This window comes from Physeter macrocephalus, chromosome 11, assembly GCF_002837175.3.
Source record: "Physeter macrocephalus isolate SW-GA chromosome 11, ASM283717v5, whole genome shotgun sequence".
Classification (NCBI taxonomy): Eukaryota; Metazoa; Chordata; class Mammalia; order Artiodactyla; family Physeteridae; genus Physeter; species Physeter macrocephalus.
The window spans coordinates 43,386,727-43,402,556 of record NC_041224.1 but is presented as its reverse complement, the minus strand read 5'-3'; the positions used below and the strand labels follow the sequence as shown (position 1 = coordinate 43,402,556).

The 15,830-nt window shown below is 54.8% G+C and overlaps 1 protein-coding gene across 6 annotated transcripts in view; it reads left to right on the top strand.

Annotated features, from left to right (window-relative positions):
• Positions 1 to 15,830, top strand: part of ZNF710 (zinc finger protein 710) — a 66,922-nt gene that overhangs the window by 45,161 nt on the left and 5,931 nt on the right. For 3 of the 6 annotated variants that reach the window (XM_028495707.2, XM_055087931.1, XM_028495705.1), the window contains 3 exons: positions 9,693 to 11,181; positions 13,395 to 13,586; positions 14,057 to 15,816. In XM_028495707.2, coding sequence (XP_028351508.1) covers positions 9,721 to 11,181; positions 13,395 to 13,586; positions 14,057 to 14,446 — 2,043 coding nt within the window. In that variant the 5' untranslated portion in view covers positions 9,693 to 9,720 and the 3' untranslated portion in view covers positions 14,447 to 15,816. Of the gene's footprint in view, positions 1 to 7,576; positions 8,337 to 9,692; positions 11,182 to 13,394; positions 13,587 to 14,056; positions 15,817 to 15,830 lie in introns of those variants that run through there. The other 3 variants (XM_028495708.1, XR_008618556.1, XM_028495706.2) reach the window with 3 other exon arrangements.

The window sequence follows — 15,830 nt, the reverse complement described above, 5'->3', positions numbered from 1 at the left end:
CAACGGGAGAGGCCACAACAGTGAAAGGCCCGCGTAGCGCAAAAAAAAAAAAAAAAAAAAAATTGTGGTAAAGCCCAGGAAGGAAAAGTATTAACCTTATAACTGCTTAGCACTTGGGGGACCAGACCTGGTTGGGGAGAGGGGTGTCAGGGAAGGTTCCTGAGCAAGTGATGCCTGATTGAAAGCTGAAGGATGAGGGACAAGGAAGAGCATTCTAGGCACAGGGAACAGCATGTGAAAAGGCCTCTTGCAGGAAAGTCTGTTATAGAAAATGAGGAAAGCCCACGTGGCTGGAGGGTGATAAGTAAGGGGACAAGCAAAGTGCTGTGAAGTTGCCACATAAGCAAGGGCCAATCGAGCAAGTTCTTACAGTTCTTTGGTAACGTGTCTGGACTTGATGCAGGCCAACAGCCTGGTAGGGGAGCCCAGGTGTGTGGGGTGGCTGCCATGTTTGATGTGGGTGGATGGATGGATGGATGGAAATGCACTGGGAATCAAGAGCTCTCAGTTTGGTCCCCATTGTAGGGTGGGAGCCTTGGGGGCCTCAGTTTCCACATCTGTCAAATGACAGCATTGGAACCAAAGTTCCTTCCAACGCTGCTGATGAAGATTCTAAGACCAGCCTCAAGGGTACACAGCCAAAGTGGCCTGGGCAAAGGACCTTCAGTGAGGCCACTGTCCTGCTGTGGAAGAGCCCAGCTTTCCTCCTTTGTGGCAAGTGAGGGGTCAGGCAGGAGGACCCAGGGCCCACGGCTTCTGGGTACCTGGTGACTTCAAATCAGGGGCATCACATCACTCCTTTACCCGCATCCACGGGAAGCGGACATGTGCCCCGTGTGCGGCTCTGTGGGCAGCTCAGTGTTTGCCCCCAGCAGTTAGTGTGGCAGACGCCCTGCTAGTTTGGGCTCATTTCTACAAGGATCAGGGACCCACCCAGTTCTCCTCAGGACACAGGGGTCAGCGAGGGTTCCCCAGGCCGGCAGCAGGGGCTGGCCCCATCCAGGGACCAGGGCTCCCCAGGAGCCCACAGGCTGGCTTCTCTGGACGCACTTGCTCCTTCCTCCTCAGCCCGCTTGCTCAGGGTCTCTGGCCCCTGGTCCTGACTCCACCTCACGGCATGCCTTCACGTAGTCTTTGGTTGAGAGTGTAAGGCTTGGTGCGTAGCCGCGTTTCCAAGAGAGGAACCTGCTTGGCCTACGTCTTTCTGGGGCGTGAGGAGGAACAGGCCAGCAGTCTGGCTGTTGGTCTCAGCTCCTGTATGATCTGCCTGTGGTCGGGGGGGAGCGTGTAGGGGGTGGGAGCGGGTCTGCTGCATGGGGGCCCTGGGCTGGGCCTGGGACCCCTACGGGGAGAGGGAGGAGAGGGCCCATCAGGTGTAGGTTCACAACTTCAGGGGGAGGGCACTCTTCATTCTCCTTCAAGGCCAGGTCACGTGAGAGTGCTTGTCAGCTCTTACCAATTAATTTCGAGAATCAGAATAAATTGGGGAGTTTGGGGGAAATACGATGTCCAGGCTCCAGACCCAGAGATTCTGGTTTAACTGGCCTGGGGTGAGGCCCGGGCACTGTGCTCTCATCAAACAATGCCAGTCGGACCCTGTGGAGTGTCTCTGCCCTTAGAGGAGTTTGAATTGAGAGGTCTCATAAATACAGTGGGCCCAAGATTGTGCCTCTCGCCATGGGGACTCCATCCCTCCTTTCCTAGGGTTTAGGGGTCCCTGTGACCTCCCTGGAGGAGGGGCCCTCACACAGTGGCCGCTCTGTGGCAGCCAGGACTGCCTTAGCCCAGCTCACCTCAGCTTGTAGAGGCAGAGGTGTGGCTCCCAGGATGGGTCTCGGTGCCCCGGCCCTGGGAGAACAGGAGGGGAAGCGCTTTCAGAACAATCCTCGCTGTCATAGGGCCGGAGGGACCTCAGTGCTCCTGGGCCTTCTCTGTGCAGCCTGGAGGCCACCCCAGGGAGGAGGCGGGACTGTCCTGGAGGTGAGATGGGTCAGGGGGTGGGGAAGAGCCCAGCATTTGTAGAACTCTTCAGCAAGGAGGCAAGGATTTCCCCTCAGTCTCATTCATTCATTCATTCACTCGTTCCGGGTCCTCGACGACTAGGCTTCCTCCCTTCCCCTTTCCCTGCCCTGGCATCTTTCTCTCCGGACACTCCCCTGCTGGGCCCTCTCTGCCCCCCCTGCAGTCACTGTCCTCTGGGGTGGATGTCTGGTAGGGGAGATGGCCCATAAACAGATACAACTATGAATCAACATGATTTTATCAGCGTTCTCTAGAGAAACAGAACCAGCAGGATATATACACACAGAGAGAGATTTATTTTAAGGAATTGGCTCACACGATTGTGGAGGCTGGCAAGTCCAAAATCTGCAGGGCAGGCTGGCAGGCTGGAGACCCAGGCAGGATTTCTGTGATAACAGTCTTGAAGCAGAATTCCTTCTTCTCTGGGAAACTTCCGTTTTTCTCTGAAAACTTCAACTGATTAGATAAGACCTGCCCACATTAAGGAGGGTAATCTGCTAAAGTCAACAGATTGTAGATGTGTTGCTGTGTGGCTCACAGCAACATCTATCAAGAGATTAGCATTTGGCCAAACAACTGGGCACCCGGCCTAGCCACATGTAAAATTAACCTGATGTTCTCAGGCTGTGGAAGAGGCCCTCGCCCTGCCCCTGGCTAAGGAATATCTCCCGGGAGGCAGTGCCTGCACTGACTCCGAAAGGATGAAGGGATGTTCACCCAGTGCAAGGGAAGGGCAAGTCCTGGCAGGGGAGTTAGGCTGTGCAAAGGCCCCGAGGTAGGAAACAGCTCCATGTATGTCTGTGTGTGTGTGTGTGTGTGTGTGTGTGTGATGCAGAGGGACAGGAAGGCTTAAAGGAGGGTCAGATAGAGCTTGGCTGGGGACAGCCTTGGGCAGTCAGCTAAGGCACGGGAACTTCATCCAACTTCATCTGATAGGCCATGTGGCTGAGGGTGGGCTTCCGGGCCAGAGACCTGCTTCACCAGCATTTCACTGTGCGACCTTGGACCAGTCCCTTCCCCTCCCTGAGCCTCAGTTTCCTTATCTGGAAAAGGAAGTAGCCATACATGGTGACCATCAGGTCCTGTGGTTTGTGGGTTGGTGGCCCAGCCACTCTGGCCTCTGGAGGCAGGGCTTAGCAAATCTGTCCACAGAGAAAAGGGGAAGCTGAGGCAGAGAGTGGCCCCTATAAGGAGGAGACTCATACACTTCCCCCTTGGCCACCCCACCCCCAGCCCAGCTGCCTCGTCAGCGCTTGGGCCCAGAGCTGCTGAGTCGAGTGAGGCCTTGTGGGCTGGACAGAAGTGAGACTGTGCAAGGAGCTCTGAGGTTTGCACAAACCTCCAGCTTTTGCTTTCGCTTCCTCTTCCTTTCATGGGTTGTGAGCAGAGTTTACCCTTAAGTCTACCATCAGGGGGACATGAGAGGAAACAAAGAGGGTGGTTTTGCTATAAGTTGAAGTCCCGTGAGTGGTTTTTTTGTTTGTTTTTTTGTTTTGTTTCGTTTTGTGTTTTTTTTTTTTTTTTACAGCTGTGTGCGTACCTGGACCTCCTTTTCCCCTCCCCAGGCCCAGCTACCTGTTCTGCCCCACTCCGGGTTCAGTTTTTCAGGACCCAGGGGCTGCTCCGCTGGGCCCTGTCCCCACCCGACCCCAGCGCTGCACCTCCTACCTCCCAAAGATGCTGGCACTTAAGGTTTTAGACTGAGCTCGCTCAGAGCAGCTCCCTGAGGATGGGAGCTTATTGTGCTTCCTACTGTATCCCCACGACCAAGAACGGCACCCAGCACCTGGCAGGTGTGTTGAGTCAGTGATTCAGCGGCAGGACTGGAGACCACAGCCTCAGAGTCGCCTGGTGATTCAAAGCCAAGGGGCGAACCTTTCCCCCGCAGCAGAAGCCCAGGGCACTGCGGGGCCTGTGTCAGGGAGCAGGCCCTGGCACTTGCTAGGCCCTCAAAAATAGTCATCAGGGTGCTTGGTGACATCCCAAATCTGGGCTCACAGAAGCCCCAGAGCATTCCTATGTCTTCAGTTTGAGATGTCCTGGTGGTGAGCATGAGGCAAAGCATAGCCAGGTGGTCACCAGGTCCTATTGGTCCTTCCTTCCAAATGGCTCCTGTCCCACCAGCCCCAGGCCAGACCAGGCCTCAAGTGCTCTGCCCCACTCTCTGTGTTCCAGAGCTACTCTGAGCTCCCTTACCCACCCCTGGTGCTTGAAGGGGTCTCAGTGAGAGGAAAGGATCTTTTAAAGCAGTGTGGATGAGAAAAGGTCTCGTCTTGGGGAGGGGACCCTGGAAGACAGGCAGGTAAGCCAATGGATTAACCTGCCCTCAAGGTTCCAAGAAGCCTCTGGTGCCCATCTTACAGATGAAGAAACCGAGACCCTGAAGGGTCAGGTGACTTGTCCAGGGTCACACAGCAAGTCACTCGTTAATTCATTTGACAAGCTTGTGTCAGTGTTTACAGGAACCATAGTACAGCAATAGATGAAGCAACAGTGAGAGGTCTGGAGGACCTGGGTCCCTGCCTGGGTTGGGGAGACCTCCTGCTGGGCCTCAGGGGATGAGACTTGGGTCACTCCCCAGGGCTGGCCTGGCGCTCAGTCCTGGGAGCGGGTGATACTAAGCCCTGGGAAATAGGGCAGCCCTGGGCTTCTGGTGTCACCGACACAGTCCCCTCCTCTCTCTCCACTCCTTCCCTTCCCCCTCCCCTGCTTTTGTTTCTTGGCCTCCACAGCCCTTCTCTCTCTCTCTCTCTCTCTCTCTGTCTCTCTCTCTCTCTCTCTCTCTCTCTGTCTCTCTCTCTCTCTCTACCATATTCTTTGTAAGTTATATACACTGACCCTTTTAATTTTCTGTCCAAATCCCAGCCAGTCTCCTACTAAATCTGTTTTCTCTCTGTCTGTCTCTCTCTCTCTCTCTCTCTCTCTCTCTCTCGTGGCCTCCCTTCCCCCTACTCCTAATGCAAGTCTTTAAACTACAGTCAGGCAGTGATTCCATTTCCTCTTTTTCCCTGCCTTTGCCATTTCCTTTCTCTCCACCCTGGGGACTGAGGGTGTCCTGGTAGGAGGCCGAGCTGCCTCAGCTCTGACGGCCCCTCATCTCATAGTCCAGGCTGTGCAGAGCCCGGGTGGTCTGAGCTCCCCCTTCCCTTGGACATTGTAGAGAGCTTTTGTTCTGAACCCGCGGCACAAGAGGTGGGAGAGAGGCCTTGCCCTGAGAAAGGAGGTGCCCAGGCAGATGACAAAAGGGCCCTTGAGGTGTGGGGCCCGCCCTGGCACACAGGTGGGGCGCACCTGGCAGGCTCTCGTCCTGCCCTGGGCAGCCTGTGCCAGGACATACAACGGGAGAGTTTTGGCCTCTGAGAAGGGGGGCACCAAAAAGATGGCCCAGGAGGAGGGGGAATAATGACACCAGGGTTGCAGAGCCACCAGTTTCCCACTCCCCAGCCCTGTGTGTGATAGGCGGACTGACACGTATGCGAAACACAGGTGAATTAGATTCCCTCGTTCTTCTGTCCTCTTTCTTCTGTCGCAACAAACAGAGCCCCTCCTACACACATGAGCACACACACACACAGCCTGCCTGGCTGCCCCAGTGAACACTGAGCCCCATAAGCCCCTTAAACATGTATTTACAGGGTGATATGTGTCTGGTCAGGCAAGTATCTATCCAGTAAAAGAAAGCAGGGGCCTGACGGGCCAGATGGGCAGATGGGTTGATGGAGGCTCCCAGGAAAAAGTGCTTTCTGAGTGGAGACCCAAGGAAGGGCTGTGGCTGCCCTCGAGGGGGACCCCAGTTCCCCAGTCCGGCCGGAGCCTTGGACCAGCCAGACAGGGACGGGTCTGAGGCTTCACGCTGCGGTTTGCCCAGGGCCTGCCCATGCTTTACTGCTGGCTCCTGGGAGCCTGAGGGGGCCAGGGCAGCACCTGGGAGCTGAGGGGACTGGGCTCAGAACCATGACGTGACCTCCCAGGTTGCACAGACGACGCAGCGAAGCCTGGATGGGGCCGGGCAGCGGGGCCTGCGTGCTGACCCAGCTCTGCCCTCACTGCCAGGGCACTCTTGAGCTTGCTGTTGATACTTACGCCCCAGATTCCTGGGCTGTGGAGTGTGGTGCTCAGTACCTCCACCCCCACGCCGCCCCCATGGGGTTGTTCTTAGGATGAAATGGCTTTACTGGGACCTGGTGAGCACTCAGTCACCACCTCTTTGGTTAGTTGTTGGCACCTCTGCGTCCCCGCACGTGGGCTCAAACCCCTTGAGAGCAAGGACTGTGGGCAGGTCCCCGTTTGCACCCAGGCACAGGCTCCAGTCCTCAGCCCCAAAGTGAAACCTCCCACCTGTCCCTGCAGGAGGGGGACACGTGGTGGCCAAGGGCAGGTTCGGCTTGCACCTGGGATCCTGGTGTGAGCCTTAGGAGTGGCCCCTTTTGCTCTTAGAAGGTCCCTCCTAACAGGGATGGCACGTTACATGATCACCTCCGTGTAGGGGACCGCAGCAGCCCTGTGCTCCAGCTCCCACAGGCAGACACTGGCTGACTTTTTCGCCGCCTCATCTGCCAGTAGAGTGATGTTATGGGTTTCTTTGCTTCCGTTCCCTTCAGCTGCCAGAAGAGGGGTGGTGCCAGGGACTGGGGCCAGAAGAAAAGCACAGGTGAGGGAACTAACATTTCCACTGGCATCCTCATCTCCTCAGCACCCCAGGACTCAGGCACCATCTCCCTCTCCGCAGAGATGAGGAAACTGAGGCTCAGGATGTGACAGGATATACCTGAGCTAGAAAAGGATATAGTCCAGATTTGAACTTAGAATCCAGGGCCAAGTCCTAGCACAGGCTCTGCTGTTGAGGGTCAGTCCCTCCCCTCCGCTGGCCCTGCCTTTGAGGAAGTCTAGACAAAGTGCTGAGCTGCTTGTTTTCTCAAACCCATGGCAGACACGAGGGCTGCTGCTGGGTGCTGCTGGGCGCTGTGTCAGATGGGCCACTGCCATCCAAGGCAGTGATGCTGCCCCACAGGGGCTGCGGTGGGCACAGCGGTCATCTCTGGACACCACAGGGGTGTCCTCATCTCCCTTACATCTCCAAGCACAGGGCCTGACCCATAGCAGGGATTTAGCAAATATTTGCTGCACTAATCAAGGAATGAGTTCTTAGTCTCTAGAGGCTGTCGCAGAATCACCCAAACCTTTGCTTGAATTTCGGGCCCCAGAATGGAGAAGTCTCTTAACTCTGTGGTTTTCATCAGAAGAGGCTGCTTCCAGAGATCTGGGCAGATAAATAATAGTCACTCTTTACATTTGGTGAGAGCTTTATAATTAACTAATCGCCTTCATCTACGTTCTGACCTCTGGGCTCTCACAACCCTCCCATGGGTAGGTGTTTCCATCCCCATTTTTGGACGGGGAAGCTGAGACGCAGGAGTGACTTTGAAGTGACTTTGCTTAGTCACTTGTACGCGACAGAGCTGGGACTTGAGGCCAAGCTCAAGTTGGGTGCTCTTTCCAGCAGGGGGTGGGAGGTGGGCTCTGAATCAGGGCTAGCCCCCCAGCCTGTTCCAGGTGGACCCAGAGGTTTCCTTCCATCTGACCCCTTCCACGAGAGCCCTGGTTTAAGCTTAAATTAGTTTAATCTTTAGTGTCTGTTTCAAGGAGGCTAAATTCCTCCCTGGGGTATTTTATTTTTAGCCGGCTTCAGGAAGGGGAAGCTCCTCTGGCCTGTGGGGGGAGGGAGACACCAGGCCGGGAGCTGGTTTCCTGAGGAAGGGCCGCCGCCGCCGGCCACGCACCTGACCCTGGCCCTAGGAAAAGAGCCGGCGAGGCAGGCAGGAGCCACCCCAGTCCTGTCTTCCTTTCCCCTTCCTTATGGGGTGCCTCTGATGTGCTGTGCCGGGCACTGAGCCGGAGGCGGGGTACAATCTGATGAGTATCCCAGGCCAGGGAGGAGGCCCTTCCACATCCGGGCTGGCGGGGAGGGCTGGGAAGCCCCAGGAACAGGGGGAATTTGAGGGAAGCCTGGGACGCTGGTGGGAGGAGCCGGCAGCTCACCGAGGTTGGGGAAAGGGCACCCGGGTGGGAGAATCCCTGTGCAAAGGCCGAGGGCACTGGTGCACCTGGAGCCTCTAGGAAGGCAGGAAGCTGATGCACCAGGGGTTGGACCCTGATAGGTGGAATCATTGGCTTTTTTAGAAACACCTGTTGGATCAGAGAGCATAGCTGTGAACCTGGGAGCCAGTTTTAGCATTCATTTCAGCCAGTTTTCTCAAACTTGGTAGCCATCATGGAGCTCTTCTTTCAAATCAGATCTCACATGGAATTCCAGTGTACAAATCAGACACAAGCTGTATATGTTTTTTTTTAAACCCGCTAATATCTTTTTGTTTGTTTGTTTGTTTGTTTTTGGCTGCGTTGGGTCTTTGTTGCTGTGCGCAGGCTTTCTCTAGTTGTGGCGAGTGGGGGCTACTCTTTGTTGCGGTGCGTGGGCTTCTCATTGTGGTGGCTTTTCTTGTTGCGGAGCATGGGTTCCAGGTGCGCGGGCTTCAGTAGTTGTGGCTCGCGGGCTCTAGAGCACAGGCTTAGTAGTTGTGACACATGGGCTTAGTTGCTCCGCGGTATGTGGGATCTTCCCGGACCAGGGCTCGAACCTGTGTTCCCTGCATTGGCAGGCAGGTTCTTAACCACTGCACCACCAGGGAAGTCCCCACAAGCTATATTTTACTCGGTATAAATTTAGGTATTTAAATGTCTAACATTTAGCTAATCAAGAATAGTGACCTGTTGTGATGGGCACAGTCATTTAGCATCAAGGCTGACAGGAGGTAGCTGCTGTCTGAGATCGGCCTCGGCACCTAATTGATTTTTGTGTGTTACCTTGTTTTCGCCCAATATATTTTTTAAAAAACCCAAAAGACCACATTCACATGGCCAAGCCGTTACAAATGGTGACAGTTGTTTAACACCTCACTATACAGTCTCAAGGTCTGTGCAAAATTAATTATACCTTGGCAACAAAGCCAGTGGGCCTACTGAATGTGTAGGGATGAGGTATATATTACATTTGAGTAGATGGTTTTTTTGTTTTTTGTTTTTTGTTTTTTTTTGCGGTACGCAGGCCTCTCACTGTTGTGGCCTCTCCCGTTGTCCCGGACGCGCAGGCTCAGCGGCCATGGCTCACGGGCCCAGCCGCTCCGCGGCATGTGGGATCTTCCCGGATTGGGGCACGATCCCGCGTCCCTGCATTGGCAGGCGGACTCTCAACCACTGCGCCACCAGGGAAGCCCTAGATGGGTTTTTAAAATAGCAGAATCTTTATTTTTTGCAATTTTGGATCCGATTTTTTTTTGGGGGGTGGAACTCCTGAAGGACATGCAGAACATAGTTTGAGAACCACTGAGGAAATCCAACCACCCTGTTTCACAGATGGGAAGACTAAGGTCAGCAAGGGGGCAGGGCTTACCCAGGATCCCACCGGGAGATGGAGGACATGGAGATGATCAGATACACAGAGGGTTATCATTGCTCCCCGTAATTACAAGTGTGCCCTGTTCCCAAGGCAGGAATAGAAAGGCGTCAGGGACAGACACACCCAAAACTGGCTGAGCCCTTGCTGAGTGTGTCTGTCTGTTGTCTGTCTGCGCAACATTGAGCGGCAGTGCTAATGTTCCCTTCTCCTCCTGCAGCGATGCCCTCCTAGCCAGCCGCCACGGGATGGAGGGCTTCATGGACTCAGGGACACAGACGGATGCCGTGGTGGTGCTGTCCTTGGCTCAGGCCGCCGTGCTGGGCCTGGTCTCAGAAAATGAGCTCTTTGGAGCCACCATAAGCGCCGAAGCCTTCTACCCGGACCTGGGGCCGGAGCTATCCGGGGCGGCCATGGGGGAGCCCCGGGCCCCGGGCCCCGATGTCTACCAGCTGGCCTGCAATGGGCGGGCCCTGGAGGAGCCGGCAGAGGAGGAGGTGCTGGAGGTGGAGGCAGCCTTCGAGAAGCACACCCGGCGGAAGACGCGGCCACCCGTGCGGCTGGTGCCCAAGGTCAAGTTTGAGAAGGTGGAGGAGGAGGAGGAGCAGGAGGTCTACGAGGTGTCCGTGCCCGGCGACGACAAGGATGCAGGCCCAGCGGAGGCCCCCACCGAGGTGGCCAGTGACGGCTGCGAGGCCCTGGTGCAGAGCAGCGCCGTCAAGATGATCGACCTCAGCGTCTTCAGCCGCAAGCCCCGGACACTGCGGCACCTGCCCCGAACCCCGCGGCCAGAGCCGGATGTAGCCCCCTTCGACCCCCACTTCCCCGACCCGGCCCGGGACGGCTTCCCCGAGCCCAGCATGGTGCTGCCCGGGCCGGAGGCCCTGCCCACGGAGTGTGGCTTCGAGCCGCCGCACCTGGCCCCCCTGAGCGACCCTGAGGCCCCCACCATGGAGTCCCCGGAGCCCGTGAAGCCGGAACAGGGCTTCGTGTGGCAGGAGGCAGGCGAGTTTGAGACCGACGCAGCCGGCTCGACGGTGGAACGCCATAAGAAGGCCCAGCTGGACCGGCTGGACATCAACGTGCAGATCGATGACTCGTACCTGGTGGAGGCGGGCGACCGTCAGAAGCGCTGGCAGTGCCGCATGTGCGAGAAGTCCTACACATCCAAGTACAACCTCGTGACACACATCCTGGGCCACAACGGCATCAAGCCGCACTCGTGCCCGCACTGCAGCAAGCTCTTCAAGCAGCCCAGCCACTTGCAGACACACCTGCTGACGCACCAGGGCACCCGACCGCACAAGTGCCAGGTGTGCCAGAAGGCCTTCACGCAGACCAGCCACCTCAAACGCCACATGCTGCTGCACTCAGAGGTCAAGCCCTATAGCTGCCACTTCTGCGGCCGCGGCTTCGCCTACCCCAGCGAGCTCAAGGCCCACGAGGTAAAGCACGAGAGCGGCCGCTGCCACGTCTGCGTCGAGTGCGGCCTGGACTTCTCCACCCTGACCCAGCTCAAGCGCCACCTGGCCTCGCATCAGGGCCCCACCCTCTACCAGTGCCTCGAGTGTGACAAGTCCTTCCACTACCGCAGCCAGCTGCAGAACCACATGCTCAAGCACCAGAACGTGCGGCCCTTCGTGTGCACCGAGTGCGGCATGGAGTTCAGCCAGATCCACCACCTCAAGCAACACTCGCTCACCCACAAGGTAAGGACGCCACATGCCTCCCCCAGCAAGGCCCTGGCCCCTGGGGTCTCCCCCCGCCTTCCCCCGGGGGCTTGGCCCCAGGCCTGAGGCTCTGCCCTCTCCTCCTGCCATGCTTTCATCCAGTGCTTCCCGAAGCGCTGCCTAAGATCGTTTAGGTGGTGAACATCTCTCATTTTTATAGTTATATTTTTTTGATGAGTGTTAGAAAAAAATGTAATTGAAATTAGTTTTTTAAATAGTAGAACTTGACTCATTTTAAAACTTTTTAACTGAAATGTTTGAGGAATCCCTGCAGGACCCAAGGAGCACGGTTGGAGAATCGCTGATTCTCTATCTCGTGGCTGGGAGGACCGAGGCCGGAGAGAGGCCAGGATGCCACGGGGAGGTAGATGAGATAGATGGTCAGAAGCTCAGAGGGCTTCCTTTGCTCCTTGTAATTACCCGAGTCTATCAAAAGCTGTGTGCCTTCCCTTTAGGAAAATGCTAAATATACTTCATTTTAAAAGGGAATAGATGCAAGGAAAAATATTTGCTATGGAAAAGTACAATTGGTTCTAGAATATGACAAAATGAAGCAAAGTGGCTTGTGGGGACAGAAGGTGGAGCAACACTGTCCTTTTCCACTGTGTCCCTAGATATAAACTTGACCAGTTCTCCCCTACCTTCCTCTTCCTTCAGGCCACTGGCCACCCTGCCTTTCCGCCAACGTCACCTCCTTTGAGAGGCTCTTACGTCCAGACGGGGAATGAGGCCTCTCAGGTCCCACAGTCCCACTCTGGCACTTGTCCTGCCCCGTGGTTTCTACCCCAAATCCAACCACCTTCACTCTTTGAAGCTGAACATGCCTCGAGCTGCCACTCTCCATAATTGCGGCCTTAGAGACACTCCAGGTCGAACTCATGTCCTTATCTCTCACGGTGGACACTACAGTGAGTAGGGAAGAAACAGCCTGCCAGGCTGAGAATCCAGCCTTTCCCAGCCCTGGGAACTCTTTCTGCTGGAGCAGAGATGATTCTTAGGTTTCATTGCTGGTGATCCTCATTCAATTGGTGTAGCTACCTAGAGTGTGATGTTAAGAAGGATTCTGAAGCTGAATCTGGGCTCAGCTGTAAAACCAGATGATTGATTCTTTATGCCTGCGGAGAGTTGGGGGTTGCAGGGGGGTGAGGGTGGGGAGAGTGCAAAGTGATAAGTACACATGCTATATATTTGCCATTTTTCTCCTCTACTAGGAGACTTAAAAATCCCCACAAGTCCACAGAGCGTTAAAAGAGAAATAATATTGTGAAGAAAAGGCGAAAGCAAAAATCAAAGGCTGATAAAATTGAAAACATTCCCATTATCAGCCTCAGTTTACACATGCGCACACCATGCCCTTATACTCCCAGAGGGCAGGGCCCCCTCGTGGTCATACACATCATCTTCGCTCTTTCAATCAAGCATACAAGACAGGAGACTCTCACAGCCTGTCTGCTGAGAGAAATAGACACGGGAACCGTTAAATTATAACATGAAACTTTGTACCAAACAAGCAGTTGGGACAGCAGCTGTGACCACAGAAATGTGTCTGTGCCACTGGAGTTCTACAAAATTACTGGGGTTCTAGGAACTTTTGTCCTCACTTTCCTCCCCAGACAATACATTGTGCTTCCTGTGCACACAGCACCCTGTCCTGCTCTGGGGGTCACCTCCAGACCATGGGAAAGCATGTTGACCATCCAAACCACGGGGTTTTCCCTTGGAATCTTTGTCTCCTGGGGCTGTGTCCCAAAGTCCATCAGTGATAAGAATCACCTGTTGGGATGAAAAATTCGTGGGAATTTGAATCTCCAGGGAGGGGCCTGAGAGGCTTTATGTTCAACAAGAGCTACAGGTTGTTCTTATCACAGGAGAAGCTTAGAATACACTCTCAGGGGTCGTGGACGGGCTCCGAGGTTTGAGAACTCTTTAAATTCTACACAGACCTGAGTGCTTGGTCATTTTTCCTGGGGTGCTCATACCTTTAATCATACTCAAAGGGGTCTGTGAACCAAAAAGACCACTGAGAGACAGCACTGAGGTGAAAAATATATACATGCATCTTTTTTTCTTTTTCTTTTTTTTTTTTTTGCTGTATGCGGGCCTCTTACTGTGGTGGCCTCTCCCATTGCGGAGCAAAGGCTCCGAGCCTGTGTCCATTGTGTGGCCCTGACCATCGCTCCCACCCCCTACAGGGTGTGAAGGAGTTCAAGTGCGAGGTGTGCGGCCGGGAGTTCACCCTGCAGGCAAACATGAAACGCCACATGCTGATCCATACCAGCGTTCGGCCCTACCAGTGCCACATCTGCTTCAAGACCTTCGTGCAGAAGCAGACCCTCAAGACCCACATGATTGTACACTCGCCCGTGAAGCCATTCAAATGCAAGGTACCAGGCCTTCGGGCCCCGAGGTGGGACTTCCCCACGAGTGGCCTCTGCACGACGGCGGCAGCCGGGACCCTGTGTGGGCAAGGGAGCCCTGGTTGGGTGAAACTGCCTGGGCACTGGGGGTTGCGGTGGGCGGTAAGGGTTCAGGTCCTACAAGCTACTGAGGTTGTTTTTTGAGAATTGGAGGGAGGGGGTGAAGCTCACGGTGCAGCCGCAGGGAAAGAGCCCCGGCCCGAGACTCAGTGCACCCGGAGATCCGAGCCCTGGGTTTCTGACAGCTTCAGCTCAGGGATTGTGGGGCAGACACAGGGGGTGGCTCAGTCCTCAGCCTCTGGGGTCACATAGGAAAGGACGAAGTGAGTGCTGTCCACAGCCGATGGGATTCTGGCCCAGCCGTGGAGGTAGGAGTGGCTGGGGGTCTGGAGAGTGCGGGTTCCCGGGCTGATGAGGCCGGGTGGGGTGTGTTCCAGGTGTGCGGGAAGTCCTTCAACCGCATGTACAACCTGCTGGGCCACATGCACCTGCACGCGGGCAGCAAGCCCTTCAAGTGCCCCTACTGCTCCAGCAAGTTTAACCTCAAGGGCAACCTGAGCCGGCATATGAAGGTCAAGCACGGCGTCATGGACATCGGCCTGGACAGCCAAGGTGGGTGGGCCACACGCAGTGGACAGAGCAGGAGCGGTACTGTCATGGCACACTCAGGAGCCTCCTGTCCAGTTAGGGGAGTGGAGAGGCTGGCCAGGCCTGAGACCTCATTGGGGTGGGCTCAGGTCTGGAGAGGGAGCACCCTGGAGGGCCACCATGGTGATAATGATGGGATATTTGTGTATTCTTCAGAGGACTTACGAGGGCTCACATAAACAATAATAAAAATAATTTGTTGAGTGCTGTGTGCCAGGCCTTTATTAACTCATGTAACCCTCACAGTGAGGTTGGCTCTGTTATTATCGCCATTTTACAGACGCAGACACTGAAGGACAGAGAAGTTAGGTAACTCATGCAAGATCATTACTGAGAGATGACATTCTTTTTAAATGGATGGGAAGGAAAGTAACAAAAGGAAAAATGGCAACTGTAAAGATAAGGGAGAGCCAGGTGAGGTCACAACCCCAAGTACACCATGGGAGGTCCTATGGGCATGCAGAGGGGAGCCCTGAGCTTCCTAGTCGCCAAGGCAAAAAGGGATATACAATCAGTCACATTCTTCATAGTGCCTGCCAAGAAGAATGTAGCCCACAAACTCAGGAGAAGTGTCCTTACCTCTGCAGTTGGTGGAGGTTTCATTGGCTGTTGGTTATAACATCCCTGCATGTTAGTGATAGCCTCTCCCCTCAACACTGGTCAGTAGTGGAAGAACTGTAGTCTCTCTGGCCTCTCATGGGGAGGAGGCACTTTAGAGATCCTACAGGAAGGAGAAGCCAACCACACTTCAGGAAGGTTCCTTGTATAGTCTGGAGCTATTTGACTTTCTGGTGCTACTTCTGAGACAAATTAGCTGAGAATGTGCCCCGACAATCACCGGGTGAGTTGACCTGCCATGTGAGATTACTCACTAGGAGTCAATCAGATGCTGGGGGATGCTGCAATAACCCTGATTTAGTTTTGGAGCAGTGAATGGCCGGGGGTGGGGTGGGTGGGGTGGGGTGGGGTGGGGTGTTCTGGCAGAAACAGGTGTCTTCAGTTTTCCATTCTGGGTGAGGATGAAACGCTGTTGGCTGCATATAGATGCTCTGTAGCCCCTTCTTACCTCAGATGTGGTTCTAGGACCAGCAGTGTTGGCATCACCTGGGATCTGGCTAGAACTGCAGGCTCCACCCCACCCCAGACCTGCTGAATCATGATCTGCATTTCCAAAAGATCCCCAGGTGATTTGTTTGCACCGGAAAGTTTGAGAAGCATTGAATAAAGTGATGGTTTTCAAACTTGAGCAAGGGAGCGTGAGAATCACTCCAGGCTTGTTAAATCGCTGGGTCCCACCTTCAGGGCTTCTGATTCTGTAGGTCTGGGGTAGGGTCGGATCATTTGCATTTCCAACAAGTTCCCCAGGTCAAACCGAAGCTGCTGGTCAGGGACCTCACTTTGAGAACCTCTGACCTAGACTCCAGAGAACTGTTCTCAAACTTGGCTGCACATTGGAGTCACTTTGAGAATTTTTTAAATGCTGATGCCCGAGTCTCAACCACAGAGATTCGAATGTAACTGATCTGGCGTGTGTCCGGGCCACACGCCAGATCAGTTACATAG